This window comes from Danio rerio, chromosome 2, assembly GCF_049306965.1.
Source record: "Danio rerio strain Tuebingen ecotype United States chromosome 2, GRCz12tu, whole genome shotgun sequence".
Classification (NCBI taxonomy): Eukaryota; Metazoa; Chordata; class Actinopteri; order Cypriniformes; family Danionidae; genus Danio; species Danio rerio.
In genome coordinates this window covers 32,955,429-32,972,075 of record NC_133177.1, presented here as the reverse complement: position 1 = coordinate 32,972,075, position 16,647 = coordinate 32,955,429, and the positions used below count along the sequence as shown (strand labels likewise).

Below are 16,647 nucleotides of genomic sequence, written 5' to 3'. Positions count from 1 at the left end.
CTAATTCTGCCATCGTTTACTCAGCCTCTACTTAGTTCCAAATCTGTTTGACTTTCATTCTTCTATTGAACACATAGGAAGAAATATTAAACAATGTTCGAAAAAAACAGCCATTGACTTTCTAGTATATTTTGTTCCTTCTATGGACGTCATTGGCTGCTTTTTTCCAACATCTACCAGAATATCTTGTTTTGTGTTCAATAAAAGAAAGAAACTCATATTGGTTTAGAACCACTTGAGTGACAGTAAATTAGGGATGTCCAGATCCGATTACGGGATTGTAAATTGGGCCTGATCATGTGGTTTCAGACTCGATCAGAATGTCATCATTATTATGTTTTACCACATCTATAGTTATGCGGTGGCACAGAGTTAGACCTTTCTTGACGTCACACAGAAACAGCAACCCGTGCGTCATGACATCATTTTGTTGCAGAGACGCTATTGATTAAATGGCGGCAGCAATGTAGAACATGGAAGCAGCTTGAAGAGGGAAGAGCAAGTATGCCTGCAATCTGGAAGTATTATAAAGTTGATGACAACAACATTGCCATAGCAAACTGTGAGATATGTAAACTTGGGATTACCTACCGGGTATTTTAAGTTGAGGTGCTGTTTGTTTTTATATTAGATTTTTGTTTATATTTACTGTTGCACAAATGTCCAAAAGTGAAGAAATTATGTTATTATTTTAGATTGTTCAAGCTACCTCATAGAAGTGCTCTGTTTGTTAATAGAGTTGTTGAATGTTAAAATAAGGTTAAGGTTCTTTATTTGTTTTTTTTATGTATTATAGAGGTATCGGATCGGGTTTTGGTAAATACTCAAAATCAAATGGCTCAGACTCAAAGGCAAAAAAAAAACTTGACATCCCTACAGTAAATGATCAAGAAATTTGATTTGGGAGTGAACTAGTCCTTTAAATCAGTTTTATTCCTATTCACATTAAACAATTATGTAACTGTTTATTAAAAACAGTTATAATAATTCATTTCTGTCTACAAAGTTCAACATGAAGACTCACTATTAATCTTTTCCTCTAAATTGTGCCAAATTACTTATCATTTAATACAGTAAATTATATTTGAATCACTGCATTGTGTAATTCCATCAACATTTTTACAATGCAGCTATTTAAATTTATAATCATAGTATTCATTTTTCTACTATTTTCTATTTCTTTTAATTATATGTTTGTGTACCTTAATTTATATGACTAAAGAAAAAGAAAACTAGATGTTGAAAATGCTTTTTATTACACTTATTTTAGAATAAAATGTTCTTCACAAATATATATTTGATATTCATTATGTCTAAACAGTACTATTTACAAACCAATCTTAGAAAACAACTCTGTAAGATGCCGTAACATCAGCATCAGGTATGTCAGGCCACTTTGAGATGCTACAGACCAGTTTACATTAAAGTAAATGAAGACATCAACAACTTCAGTCAGCTTTTTGCAGATGACATAATGCTAATCCAGAGCTATGCATAATTCCCTCTTACTCTACTCGCTCCCAACACCTTAAATGAGCAGTCTCTGCCAATCCAACAGCAGCAATGCTTCATTCAGCATTCAGAAGGGAGACCAGAGGAAGACAGAGATGATTTTCTTCATCATCATTTAAACAATCAGCTTCAAAACAAAACCACTGCACTATCAGGATGTACAACCACTGTCCTTCTGCATTAATCAAATATTGTTAAGAGCATACAGTAATTGCCCAATGCAAAAAGATCTTTTTACCACATGAGAGATGCTAAATCCAAAGCAAAACACAAAGCTAATTTCGTTTGATTGACTCAAAGTGGAAAACTGCCAAGCTATTTAGCATAATCCAAATATCAACATCAATAAGAAAGGCAATAACCCATGATAATTAAAATGAATTTGTAAAGCAAACTCACTGAGCTCACGACAAAAGGACACAAAAAAACAGCCTTCTCTAAATCTATACCTTCACATTCATGCAGACGCCATTGAAAATGCTCAAGTAGATATATAGAAGTTAATTCATGCTAATAGTTGTCAGAATAAGCATTTTATGTTTAATAAATTCATAAATTCCCACTGAGCGCTGGTCTGCTGGGGCTGGGGGTATGTTGATTATGTTAGTATGGAGTGTCTATCAATCCCCCAAACTCTTGTCTGTCTATTAACCCCAAGGTCTTTCATTCCACAGCAGAAGCTGGTCCCAGTTTACCAAAGCAGCATTGCTTCAAGTCTCTCAGCTCTGTAATCTCCCCAAAAAAACAAAAAAAAAAAAAACACTATGAATGCAAAGTTAGTCTACAATAACATCATTCTTGTTCTGTTAAAATCCAAGCTGACATTAAAAAGTATAGCGCTCACATTGCAGTAAATAAATAAATAAATATTAGGGGTGTATCGGTACATGTATTCATCATGGTTTGGTTCAGGGACTCCCACACTGATTACAGTCAGTCCAGATGTGCGTCAAAGCAGTTAGTCAGAAAACACCACAGCAGTGCAACAACTAATTCATGACAAGTTCAGATTGCATGATTTTAGACCTGATTTTGACGCGCTGACAGGTTTTGGAAGAAAAAAAAAAACTGCTGACAAATGCATGAATTCACAAGCAAATCAGAGCTCGTTCACGTGAGTAACAATCACACAATATAGACTATCAAAGACGCGATCTGAGAGAATCGCAGAGAGTTGGCGACAAACATTAGATAGTTGCCATGCTAAATTCCTGGAGCTGCCTGCAATTCAAATCATGCTGTATGAAATATGTTTTGACTGAAAATAACATCGGCAATTACCTAAAACCAATGAGAGAGCAGTATCCACTAGTATGAGTAACTGCAGGTCAGCAGGGGATGGGGAAAAGTTAGAAGAGCTTATTTTTCGGTCTATTTGGAGCCAAGAAATGGAAGAAAAACTGAGCAAAAGGGGAACAAAATAAGTAAATTTTATACAACATTTAAGGCTTCTTTCTTAATATGTAGTTAATAACAAAAGATATACTATGTGGCATCTCGTTGTTTCCATGTCACTTCTCATGTGTTTCTGGTTGTCAGCAATTCTTCCTATTGTAAAGTCATGCAATGTGGAACCCCCTGTCGCCGATCCATCCTGCAGTGTAAACACAGCACCAACAAAATGCTACCTCAGATAATCATGCATCAAAACATCGAAGATGAGACTATTTTGAAAATTTGTGCAGTCTGAACTCGGCATAAGGAGCCATACACAAAGAACGTGTATTGCTGAAACGGCTAGATGCAGTGCTCAGGAGTGCTTCCGCCATGCTGCTGTTGTCATGCCAACTTGTTACTGTAAACAGAAGCTTGCAACACTAGTCCTGCCTCAGAACTCTTCTGATAGGTCCACTGTTCTGGAACTGACAGTATGAAAACTGGTGCTGCTGTTGGTTTAAGTTGGAAGTCGTTTTATCGTCACACTGTCTAAAAAAAAACTCGTTGCTGCAAAAGACGCCCGTCATGTCTGTTAAACAATAAAACTATAACATACTCCCTTAACTTGTGAGCACATAAGTCAGTCCATGCTAGGCCTGTGCGATTAATTAAAATCGTATCAAAATTGTGATTTCAACATGCACAATTTCTAATTTGCCTTAGGCTGTGTTCAATTTAAATTCAGGCAAATTCAATTTAAAATAGATGCCTATTTGCATCATGGGCGGGGCCTCTGTCTGCCCGGCGACTCTAGCTTTGTTGCTAAATGGCTAACATAGATTTTATTGAGATAATTGCTGTGATTTATGTACTTTAGGAATGCTAAAAAAACAGCGTACATTCATTCCGGGTCATGTCTGAGTCCACTAGATCCTGATTTCAGATGTGCACACAGCTCTCTGAGTTCATCAACTTCTCCAGAAACTGTACCTGCATGATGGAAGCTTTGAGAGGTGCTTTCGACTGAGCCCAGCCCACTTTGATGAACTGTTGTCCAGTGTCTGCAAGAGGATTTCTTCTCGGGACACCAACAACACGCACTACATCATAATCACGCCCCTACAAGAGCAAGCTCCTGATTGGTTAACGTAGCACAAATGTCTGCTGAAGGACATTTGTGCAGCTTCATTCACTCGAATCGCGCCACAGGATGTCCATTCGCATCTTTGCATTGACTTAACATGTAAATCACTCACGCATGATGCTTCATCCATGTCTGGAGTGAATGCAGCACTCTTTTTTTTGTGTGTGTGTGCTTCAATCCAGATTAATACTTTTCCCGCAGTATGCTATTTAAACCAATCATAATGCAGCCTGTCTAAACTGAGTGCAAGAGCAGAAGACTGAACTTAATGACAAAGAGCCTGCATAAATGGGGATGATGAGTTTAGCAAAGGAAAACTTGGTGCCCAAAATATCTGTGGTGTGGGATTACTTTGCATACAGGAAGGCTAATGTACCATAAAACCACAAGACCTGTCAGTCAAATATGGGATCTAAAAGCCTTTATACAGAGCAAGGAGCATGCCACTTCCTTCAGTATCTTCATTGTGCTTTAAATGCGACTGCGCCTTTGTCAATGCTAGGCAACCATCAACCGTTTTCTCAGATGACGACAAACTAACGAAACATTGCTGCAGCTCTGATACAAGTTTTATTTATGGAGAAAATTAAAAAGCATTGCAGTGTTTGAGTGTTTTGTTCTTGTCTGAGGTAATTAGTTTACTGTTATAATTGAAATGTGTGTATTGAAAAATATGAAACTGATCAGTCAGTTGTTGTTATGTGACTAGCTGTGTGGCGTTCTGAAAAGATGTTGGAAATAATTGGAAAGAATGAACTTGTGCACACAAATGACGCAAAATGTGAACGGCGTATTTCATGGCAGCATCACAAAGAGGTCTATGATCTATGCACGCCAAAAAGAAATAAATAAATAAGAGGGCATGTAGAACTTCTGATATGTGGTCAAGCAGAACATATGAGCCTTACTTTAGTTTGACAACACACATGACACACACAAGCCTGTTTATTTGTTTTGCCATTGGTCTGTTTTAGAGACATGTTGCAGGTCTTTGATAAAGATCTAATTATTTTCCTTTGGAAATACATTAAAAATTCACACTGTAAAACGCCTGTGTGTGTCAAAATTGTGATTAAAATTGAAATCTCAATATTGTTTAAGAAAATCATGATAGGTTTCTTTTACACATATCGCACAGCCCTAGTCCATGCCCACACATTATATTGAACAGTGGTTTCAGCTGCACTTGTTGTTATGGATGGTCACAATGCTAGCATTTTTATTTCACTTTCAAATCTCTTTCAAAAACACTTTAGTTTTAAAGCTTACTGAATCTTTAATTTAATACACAATTATTGTTTTTCTACTTAAGAAGTTTCTGAATTATAAAGTTTTATTTTTCATTGTGCTGTACTTTTGCATCACAAGACGCTGTTCAGTTCTGTAGCTGCTATAACAATCTAGTTAAAAATGACACAATAATTCCTGTTTGTAAAGCAAAAATATCCCTGTATGCTAAATTTTAAAAATAATATTTTTAAGATAAAATCAGGGTTGAGGAGTAACAGAATGTTACACTATGCCATAAAAGTAGTAGGCACGAGTAACGAGTGGGCAAGCTGTTAAAGCTCTCAGTTGTCCAGTCAATTATTTTGTCACATGCTGGTCAAGTACAAAGACCACAAGTTTGGGTATTTTGGACAGGCTCAGTCACTTACTTTCCTTCTAAATGATTGATTAACCTAAATATGTTAAAGGAATGATTCGATGAGTCACTCATTAAGACAGACTTTTATTTTTATTGTCATTTGTTTATTCCAGATGGAAATAAAACCAGCCACATATACATATATATATATATATATATATATATATATATATATATATATATATATATATATATATATATATATATATATATAGACATGCTGCTAATAGTCTTGACCAGTGCTAAAACCTTGAAGCTGCTAATGTTGTGAAGCCTCCATTTTAACCTGTCTTCCTCTCAACAGGCTATGAATCAGCAATCATTTCCTTCACACTATGTGTCACAATCAATTTCACTGCTCTGCGTAACAGAATGGTTTCGCGTGACATCTCCAATCAGTAGGTAGGGAGCACATCCTTTCAATGGAAATAGGGTGCTGCACAGGGTCATAACTTCTGACAAAATGCAAATTACATTTGTAACATAAACTGAAATGTCAATTGAGCTGGGCTAGGGCTACTGCTGAGATTTTTAAACTTGAAAATTTACTATGCATGCTGTGCACTTGGTAAGTGGAGAATAGTATGGTGTTGTAAATTGTGGATTTAAAGCTGTTTCATGTAGGCAAGCCATGACCACAAATTGAGCAGATAATTAATCACAAATAAAACAAATAATTGTGATATTTAATTACTTAATATATTCTAATTACATTAATGATTTAAATTAAATTATAAGCCAATTTAAATGTGTTGTTTACTGTACCAGAAAGTAGACTATTTTGTATTCACAACTTGTAAAATTACACATTAATGAGATCATTTTCTTTTGATTCCTTTTTTTTTTATTAGAGTCATCTGTAAAGCTACAGCAATGCATGACAGAGCATTAAAGAAAACTGCTGATAAGTTGAAATTATGTCAGCTTGCATATCTAAACTGAACTGACCAGAGGGCCAATGGGAATCCCAGCCCCCACAAATGCCACCCCTTCGTGAACTAAAAAAAAGAAAAGAAAAAAAAAATAGCCTCAGCCCCTTTTGTGTCTCTCCTCGTAGCACAATGCAGCTCAAAGGCACAAATGCAGGCTCACACTCTGAACACAGAGACTGTAAAGCTCACAGCAGACACCATCTGTACCGCAGGTGTGTGTTTATGTTTACAGTACAGACCAACAGCCTCTTGACATTAAATGGAGAGGTAGGTCAAAGGTGACAGACGGATGTAATTAACTGCAATTGATGATATCAGCATATATTTAGCAAACGGAATGGTTGGGCAAGCAGAAGACAAGTTGGATCCTGTTAGCATATTCATGTAAAGGTTCATTAATAAACGTTAGTCCGTTAAAACTGTGGACTTTGACCTTATGGCACATTATACATATACAATACAATTTTTGAGTGTTTAGTATAAAATAAAATAAAATAAAAACAAACAAAACGATATTGTGAACATTAATAATTAATAATAATAACAAATAATTTATGACTATAACACGTTGCTCATTAAAATTCAAACACTGTATTTTGCATTTCCCCCATTCTTTTAATTACTCCCTGAACTGGCTGCGTGTTCTTGTTAGAATGTATGTCCATGTGCTAAAACATGAAAGTGATGAGAACGTGCATATGCATGGGACTCACGCGGGAAAAGTGAGAAGTGACTCATCTGAACAGCTGAATGAAAGTTACAATGCACAAGTCTTGTTGCTCAATGGTAAGAATCAGTTATGACCAATAATTATATCCACTGTCCGACTTGACAAGCATTCAATTGGTTATTCCTTGGATTGTAAACATTTGGAAAATAGTTTTGTCTGCAAATTTCTCATCGTGGTCCATTTTAAAAGTAGAAACATCCTATTCCAACTTTTTAATATTAATCAACTAACAAAAGATAATGATATCACTCTGCTTTTGACTGAATAGCTATATTGCAGTAATGTTTAATTTTATTCAACGTATACAGAGAAGATTACATGCCATATGCAGTGGTTTATTTGATTATATTTTAAAGTTTATGTAACAGAAAACTACTTTAAGGTACATAAAAAACCTGAAAAGCACTGTTTAATTTAGTATTATATTGCTATATTGTATTCATTTTGTATTGTTATTTTGCTTGTATATATATATATATATATATATATATATATATATATATATATATATATATATATATATATATATATATATATATATATATATATATATTAATTTTTTTTATTTTTTTATTAACATATTATACACTGAACCGGTGACCTAAAACCAAACCGAACCGTGAAAAGTCTGTATTGTTGCACCGCAATCTTTACAATGAATTTACTAAATTGTTAATGTATCCTTGCTTTAACCTCTTAAGGCCCAAGGTGTTTTTTTACAGGCATTTTTCTTTTTGCTATTTGGGCTTATTGGAACCTAATTAGAAAAAAAAACCTGAGTATCACCTTTTGATATGATGTACTTTTATAGAAAAATGATGTGCATATATGTGGAAATAAAAAACTTTTTCCTGACAGTTTTATAATGCACATATAGCCATATCACCCTGCAGCCCAAGACCGGTTACTCACTAAAGCTAAGCAGGGCTGAGCCTGGTTAGTACCTGGATGGGAGACCACTAGGGAACACTAGGTTGCTGTTGGAAGTGGTGTTAGTGAGGCCAGCAGGGGGCGCTCAACCTGAGGTCTAAGTGAGTCCTAATGCCCCAGTAAAAGTGAAGGGGACACTATACTGTCAGTGGGCGCCGTCTTTCGGATGAGACGTTAAACCGAGGTCCTGACTCTCTGTGGTCATTAAAAATCCCATGGCACTTCTCGTGAAAGAGTAGGGGTGTAACCCCGGTGTCCTGGCCAAAGTCCCTCTATCGGCCCATACGATCATGGCCTCCCAATCATCCCCGTCCACTGAATTGGCTCTATCACTGTCTCTCCACTCCACCAATAGCTGGTGTGTGGTGAGCGCACTGGCGCCGTTGTCCTGTGGCAGCCGTCGCATCATCCAAGTGGATGCTGCACACTGGTGGTGGTGTGGAGAGACCCCCCTCATGATTGTGAAGCGCTTTGGGTGTATGTCCATACACAATAAATGCGCTATATAAATACACATTACATTACATTACATTACATATAACATATAATTGTTTTTTTAACTTGCTTTGACTATCAAAGAGTAAAAACAAAATTTTTTGCCCATTTTGAACAGTTAAAAATAGGGTTTGGGACATTTCATATGCTGCAAAACAGTTGCAAGATAACATTGTATGTCTGTAGTAAAATATAAAACATTCAATGTGTTTTTTTAATAGCCACTTAAGAGCTAAAATGTGCTGTCCACGTATGTGGACACTCAAGCCCTATAGGTTAAAAGAGTTTTCTGAAGAAATTGCTCATTTAAAAAAACCTTTAAACTTTTAACTTTTTAAAAGTAACTTATTTTGTGTTTTCTTTCAGCAAAACTTCACTGTAAAAAAAAATAAAAAAATAGGCCCAAGGTCTAAAACTTAGACTGCCGGTTTTCTGATGATTTATCCTACCATGTCAGATTGTCCTACCTCCCATTCAAAAAGTAGGTACCACGTTCTGATGAAGCAATATGCTACCCATCAGATTTTGCTACTAGTGTAAATTTTAATGTGGAGTAGTGTGATATGAAGCTGTAATATTGCCCTAACCCACCTAATCTTTAACCCCAACCTCAGAACCATTGAAATACAGTGTTGGTAGCATAATCTGTTGGGTAGGATATAACATCAGGACACTGGTTACTGGTAAAAACATTCCCAAATTACCTAAATACTTTTTTTATATCTATTTTTAAACAGACCATTTTTAAACATTAAACAGAAATATTTTATTAGAAATTTATTAAAACAGACAGTAGAAATTTGGAAAATCTTGCAATTTAATACATGCATGTACAGTGAGTATTAATGTATGTATTAAAATTATGCAAAAAAAAATTTACATTTTTAAATATTAAAATTAATATTATTAATATTAAACATCAGATTGCATATTTACACAATTCCTTAACCAAACCACACAAAATTGTTGACAAGTCACACCATTTCTTAAGCTTCAATGTGACACTTGACATGTTCATTTTAGTCCCCAAGTAGACTTACACACAACAAATGACATTCCACATATAAAACAAAAATTAACACGATACCTTTTTTGACTCCTTGTGTAAACTGGACACCAACTTAACATCATCCTTAACATCCACCTTTACACTAGCCTGCTGATGGACACCATAGTCGCCAGGCTCCTGTTAAACACACATCACTGGCTTTATGCTTTATTGATCAATCATCAGAACATCTAATCAGCTGACATGTGGATAGAGCTGTCCCTATATCTGATTAACATATTCAATAGCATTAGTATTGAATTATTCAGTCTGGGTTGATCCAGTGACAGCTTATTTGACCCCGTTTTGTACTGCACTCAATCACTTTTGAAAAGATTGCGTCTCTATCCTACAACGAAACTCAAGCTTTTATTCATCGATGTCTTAGATGCCCTTGAAATAATGATACATTGACTTCACGACACATATCGCACCATTATTAGAGATAATCTCTTTGACGGACGAGAAAACAAGAAGAGCATCGGTTACGTCCTCCATATTTAAGTCGAGCAGATATCTTTTAAAGGGTCAATAATCTTTTCACCTACACAGAGCGTTATCAGATTTGGTTTACGGCTTGATAGAAGCCTATGCATTATCTGAGGCTGATAATTGGCGGGGAGTCTCTCCTACAACACAAAGACTTCTTTTCCGCAGGGATGCAGGCCTCAAGGTCAGAGCTCAATTCTGCCATGAAGACAACAGGGGGGCATTACCTTCCACCAAACAAGCTGTCAGCACTAACTTTGTCAGGGCACAGACAAATAAACTGCTAGAGAGTGATAATAGATCTAATTTCACCTCCCTGTCACTCCCTCCCTCAAGGGAGGTGATTCCAAAGCATCGTAAGAGCTTAAGGAGCAGCGGGAAAAAAAAAAAAAGTCAAATGACAAAAACCAATGCTATCTGAAGAGATAAAGGGGTAACTCACTTGAAATTCATCTCCAGAAGGAGCATTGATTTCGATGTCTAAAACTTCACCATGGTCCACCTCTGTGTGCTCTTCTTTAGGACATATGGCTTGGTCTTTAGCAGGGTGTGATGTCTCGCACACAACATGAGGCAGTGCAATTGCTTGATGTTTTGGTTTAGAAGAGCTTTCATAGTCAGATCCGAAAAGAAAAAAAAAAGAAAAACCACATCCTGTCAACCACACTATCTTCTCTCGCAAGTGTTTTTATTAAACATGTATGTCAGACATGAAACATACAGTCAGTTTCTTTTTGTTTTTCTTTTTGTTTTTGTTTTTTTTATTAACCCTTCCAATCCACAAAGTCTCATCACACTAATTTAAGCTGATAAGTAAAATAGATATCTGTTTATTAAAAAGAGGAGATGAAAATAATAAAAGAAAGCAATAGGGCAAGGTCCCATTATTATCAAATAACTGAATGGTCTATCTTCTTTATCTGATCTTAAACTAATTGCCAAGTAATCTGTAATCAAAAAAGTAATCAAAACATACCTGTACAACCTTTTTATAGCATATAATTCATTAATTTTCCTTCGGCTTGTCCCTAATTTATCAGAGGTCACCAAAGCAAAATGAACCACCAACTTATCCAACATATGTTTTACAAAGCGGATGCCCTTTCAGCCTGCAACCCAGTACTGGAAAACATCCATACACTCTCATTCACACACATTACGGCTAATTTAATTCATTCAATTCACCTATACCACATGTCTTTGGATTGTGGGGCACCAAGAGGAAATCAACACGAACACGGGGAGAACATGCAAACTCCACACAGAAATGCCAACTGGTCCAGCTGGGGCTCGAAACAGCAACCTTCTTGCCAGGAGGCGATGGTGCAGTCCAAAGACAATCCCCACAGTCCAAAGACATGCACTAAAGGTGAACTGAATTAACTAAATTGGCTGTAGAGCAAGTGTGTGAATGAGTTTGTATGGGTGTTTCCCAGTACTTGGTTGCAGCTGGAAAGGCATCCGCTGTGTAAAACATATGCAGGATAAGTTGGTGGTTCAATCCTGCTGTGGCAACCCCTGAGTAATGAATGAATATATGGATGCAATTATACTACAGTATACATTTGTCAAAAAAAAAAAAAAAAAATTAAAAGATATTTCTTAAAAATCATTTTAAAATCCTGTTCTCGTGTTTGTTGTTGTACCACTACTTTATATGTGAGATTGTGCGACATGCAGGATTTATTAACGTCAACTGTTTCCTTTTTCCATTTTTCCCCACAATTTAGATTTTAGTGAATTGTACTAAAGTCAATTAAGGTCAATATGCAACATAAAAAATGAACAATCTCCCTGTTAAAGTAGTATTCGACAGAAATCAGTATTCTCCAAGCAGAGCTGCAGGATTCTTGTTTGGAAATTTGCCAGACAGGAAAAGGAGCAAGATAAGGGCATTTTGAAACAACATTCCCATTATGTGCGATATGCTCCAGTATTGTTTACCCTGATCAGAGCTCACATCAAGCTCTGGGGGCTATCAAAAATCAACCTTTATCTAACGGTTCACCTATAGACCAGGATGCAACAGAAAGAGGAAAAGTTCACCTTACCTCATAGTTTCGTTCTCATCATCGCTACGCAAAAGGTCATCGTTCAGCTCTTCATCTGATGTGTCCAGGAAATCCTGCGAAATATACCTTCAGTTTAAGCCCTTCACAACCAACACTTTAATGAGTTATTCATTTGGGAATTAAAGCAGTTTCAAATCAGATTCACATGAGCAAGACCGTATCCATCTAATACACTAATGTATATTTTATTTCACTGGTTTACTGATCAATAATATTGCATCTATAAATTAAATATGGCCTTTAGTCATCAGACTGTGGTTGTTTGATTCAAATAATCCAAAATGAATATCTATTGGCAATTTTAAATAAATCATACAACTGCTGAACACATCATGCTCAGGACTTCAATAATCTAAAGCCTATTTGTAAAGTCTAATACATAAGATGAATGCCAAAGAACATATCCAGTTCTTAAAATAGGCAAAAACCTTTTTGCTTCTTTCAGTGAGTTTAAGTAGTCTCAGTTATGAAAGCCAAGTCTTTATAGTTTCCTCTCACTTAAAATCTGGTCAATCCTCAAGAGACCTCAAACCTGCCACAATTAAGGCTATTTCTAGTGCTAATGTCCCTTTATCTAACGAACACCTTGTATTTGTGCCGTAGGACACATTTAGCAGATAATATACCATTAGCTGGGAAAAAAAATAGGACAGCTGGCCCTGTGAAGAAACCACCTGTCACAATCCTGAGGCAGAATGTGACACCATCACCTGAAACCTGGCATCTTAACAGACATTTACTGCTGTTTATCAGCATATCATACTGTGCACTGAGAATGCAATCACTTCACATGATCTTTAAGACATGATTCAAGGTGTAAGACAGCAGACTAAAATATATTCACATACACTATGTTCTGGTTGTAGTGAAATTGCTTACTTGTTTGGATGTCAACCAGTCATCCACCAGAATGTCTTCCTCTGAATCACTTGATAATGTGCAAAAAGATAAAGAATTACAAATCACTGACCACAAATGTATTTATTATCAGTCGTATTAACAGAATAGCTTAGCAAATGCACCATTAAACCACTTTTTGTTCTGCGTCGAATCAACGAAATTTCACAACTTTCATTCACTCAAATTTTAGATTTTGCATTTTTTATTCTTTTTTTGTTTTAATATTTTTTATTAATTTTCAGATATATCCATTCACAAACGCTATAACCCTTACATAAAATAGAACAAAACATAGCTGTGGATCACTTCAGTCTAACATTACGAGTTGTGGAGAAACAAAGCAATGTTAATAAATAACAAAATAACAAAAAAATAAATACAAATAAAACAAACAAAACAAAAATAAATAAATTATATATACATATTTATCTATAGGGTAATACTTAATATGGTCAACATATTCAATAAACGGGTGCCATATCTTAGTGATTCTAGCTCTAATTTTTTATTGAAGCACAACAGAAAGGGTATTGGATATTGATCTCCAAAAGTTTTTGAATTTAGGGCAAATCCAGAATGTGTGCATTAAAGTGCCCTCAGCGCCCTGGCATCTATTACAAAAAGAGCTAACACCAGGAAACGTTTGAGCTAATTAAACTTTAGATATACGAGCTGTATGTACTATTTTAAAATGAAGAAGAGAATGTTGAGCACAAATGGATGAGGAGTAAATCTTACTGAGAACACCATTCAACATTTCATCTGGGAGTGGACTACCAAGGTCCTCCCAGGCTTTCTTAATGTTATCTATGGGGGAAGACGTCTGATTTATCATCAAATTATAAATAATAGAAATGGAACCCCTAACTACTATGTTAAGTGTAGGGTATGCATCTAATGGATTATCAGGGGGGATGGTTGAAAAATCTGGCAGAAATGATTTAACATAAGTTCTTACTTGCAAGAATCTAAAAAAAGGCATAAGGCATATCAGGCAACAAATTGAGGGAAAGTTGGTTTTATATTCCGACATTCAATCAGTGACAACTTGTGGCATGCTCCCTATATTGTTTACCATGGTACTTTGAATATTTTGGCCTGAAATCACATGCAAGTGTAACTTGAAAACAACATTAGCACTATTTATATGACTGTGAACAGTGTTGTACTTTAATACTCATTGGCTGCAATTTGCAAAGAATGTTTTTGTGAACTTATATTTTTAAGGAGAAAGTCTGAATGTGTGACATAACAACCAACTTTACCTCAATAGGCAACAATCACGTATGCTAAAGTAGATTTTACTAATACATCTGACCTACTGACAGTGGTGTAAAATAACAAATTACAAATTACTGTAATTGAGTTGTTTTTCTCAGAAATTGTTCTTTATCAAGTAGTTTTAAAATGAGTACTTTTGCTTTACCTTGAGTACATTTTTAATACTGTATCGGTACTTTTACTTCACTATTCCGTCAACCTGCAGTCACTACTTTATTTGTTCTTGTCTGTGCAGATTGGCTCATAAGAAAAATCTGTCTTGTGATTCCGGTCCAATCAAATCGCACATAGAAAGTAAATTGCATCATACTGAGCTACCTCAAGACACGGGGGCTTTATAAATGCAGCAAAACAATTGAAAGTATTAGAAGTGTCTTAGATGTCAAAAATCTTTACATGCAAAGACAGAGGGACGGTCTTAAACAGTAATTAAATGCATTACAGAATGTTACATTTACACACAGATGCACAAATTGCATGTAAACACATAAGCTTTTTACTGCGTAATACTCAATACTCACTACTCTTGAGTACTTTTAAAATACCTTTTTTGCATAATTAGAGTAATATTTACAACAGATACTTTTACTCTACTTACACAACATTTTTGAACAAGTAATGGTACTTTTACTTGAGATTTTTCAGTACTCTTTCCACCACTGCCTGACATCTTTTACAACCCTTTAATTTGGCCATAGCATGGATTAACTTATGCCATAAATAAACATTCATGATGTTTAATGTTTTGACTTTTATCACTATTTCCGTTTCTATTTATTTAGAAAAAAATATGTATCACCAAAATCTAAAATTATAGACGGTGAGTGGGACCTCAAGAGTTGATAAAGAACAACCATCTTGAAAGTTGAACATGGATAATATTTTTGTAAATGATCTCTGGCCTAGCTTATACTGTCTACATTGTAACATATATAAGTTGATAATAATACGACATATATGTATATCCGGGCAGTCAGTGCTTTATTCATTAGCTTAGATAACACACTTACAGAGGTCTATTTAACGTTACACAAAATAATTTTTACAGCAGCATTACCTGTTCATATCTTGAACCTTTTCCCTTCCTCTGAAGAACTTCTCTCTGCCAGGCTTGTCATAAACCCCATTACTGTTCTCTGTGAAGCGAAGAAACCATGTTAATTTGTGTTTAAAAGGCTTGTAGCATTTAACAGTTAGTATTGAATATAAACTTGTACTGTAGCATTTTTGCATCAAACTTTTCACGCGGCGCAAGTGATTTTTATGGCGCTGTGGCGCATGCGCATTACCCTAGTAGAGCGGTAAGTAGAAATTGATATCAGCTTTTTCATCGCACTTTAGATTTAGTTTTAGTCAGGTTTTATTTAAGTTCACGAGGAGAAAATACAGTTTTTACGAATTATCTGAAATTTGGTGCGGGTGTTAAAAAACCTTGTTTGAATATCTTGAATAATGAGATAAACAAACAAACAAATAACTCTCAAATGTCTCTCACCCATCTGGCGTAATGCCACATTCATACAACAACCATTTACAACGTTCCGTTAGTGGAGCTCCTGTTTCCTTATGTTACCTTGAGTATTTTTCATAATTGGTGATGCACAGCCTGACTTGTAAACTAAAGGCTTTACATGTGAACATGTTGAGTTTTCAACTGCAAGGGATTGTGGGTAAAGCCAATTTACAACACAACATTTAAAAACAGTCAAGCCTAAATGCCCAATACCTATTTAGAAATAATTCATATTTATTTTTTGATTTCCACATTTAAATTTTTAACAGCTTCAGCATATCACCATAGCCTACAGCTACCCCAAATGATTATTAACCTCTTTTAGCATTTTATCACATTGTAATATTTGATTTATTTATTTGAATATCTTAATTATATATATATATATATATATATATATATATATATATATATATATATATATATATATATATATATATATATATATATATATATATATTTTTTTTTTTTTTTAAATTCCTATTGTTTATTATTTATTTGTCACGGACGGTATTTTGGTAACTAATATATATATATATATATATATATATATATATATATATATATATATATATA

General features: G+C 35.1%; 1 protein-coding gene across 27 annotated transcripts in view; it reads right to left on the bottom strand.

The window, feature by feature from the left end:
- rbm33b (RNA binding motif protein 33b) overlaps positions 1-16,647 on the bottom strand; it is a 54,712-nt gene that overhangs the window by 34,901 nt on the left and 3,164 nt on the right. For 4 of the 27 annotated variants that reach the window (XM_068214064.2, XM_073926708.1, XM_068214066.2 and 1 more), the window contains exons 1-6: positions 16,054-16,178; positions 15,616-15,694; positions 13,257-13,305; positions 12,357-12,430; positions 10,748-10,913; positions 9,856-9,954 (exon numbers count right to left, since the gene is read on the bottom strand). In XM_068214064.2, coding sequence (XP_068070165.1) covers positions 9,856-9,954; positions 10,748-10,913; positions 12,357-12,430; positions 13,257-13,305; positions 15,616-15,694; positions 16,054-16,078 — 492 coding nt within the window. In that variant the 5' untranslated portion in view covers positions 16,079-16,178. Of the gene's footprint in view, positions 1-9,855; positions 9,955-10,747; positions 10,914-12,356; positions 12,431-13,256; positions 13,306-15,615; positions 15,859-16,053; positions 16,179-16,647 lie in introns of those variants that run through there. The other 23 variants (XM_068214067.2, XM_073926676.1, XM_068214069.2 and 20 more) reach the window with 8 other exon arrangements.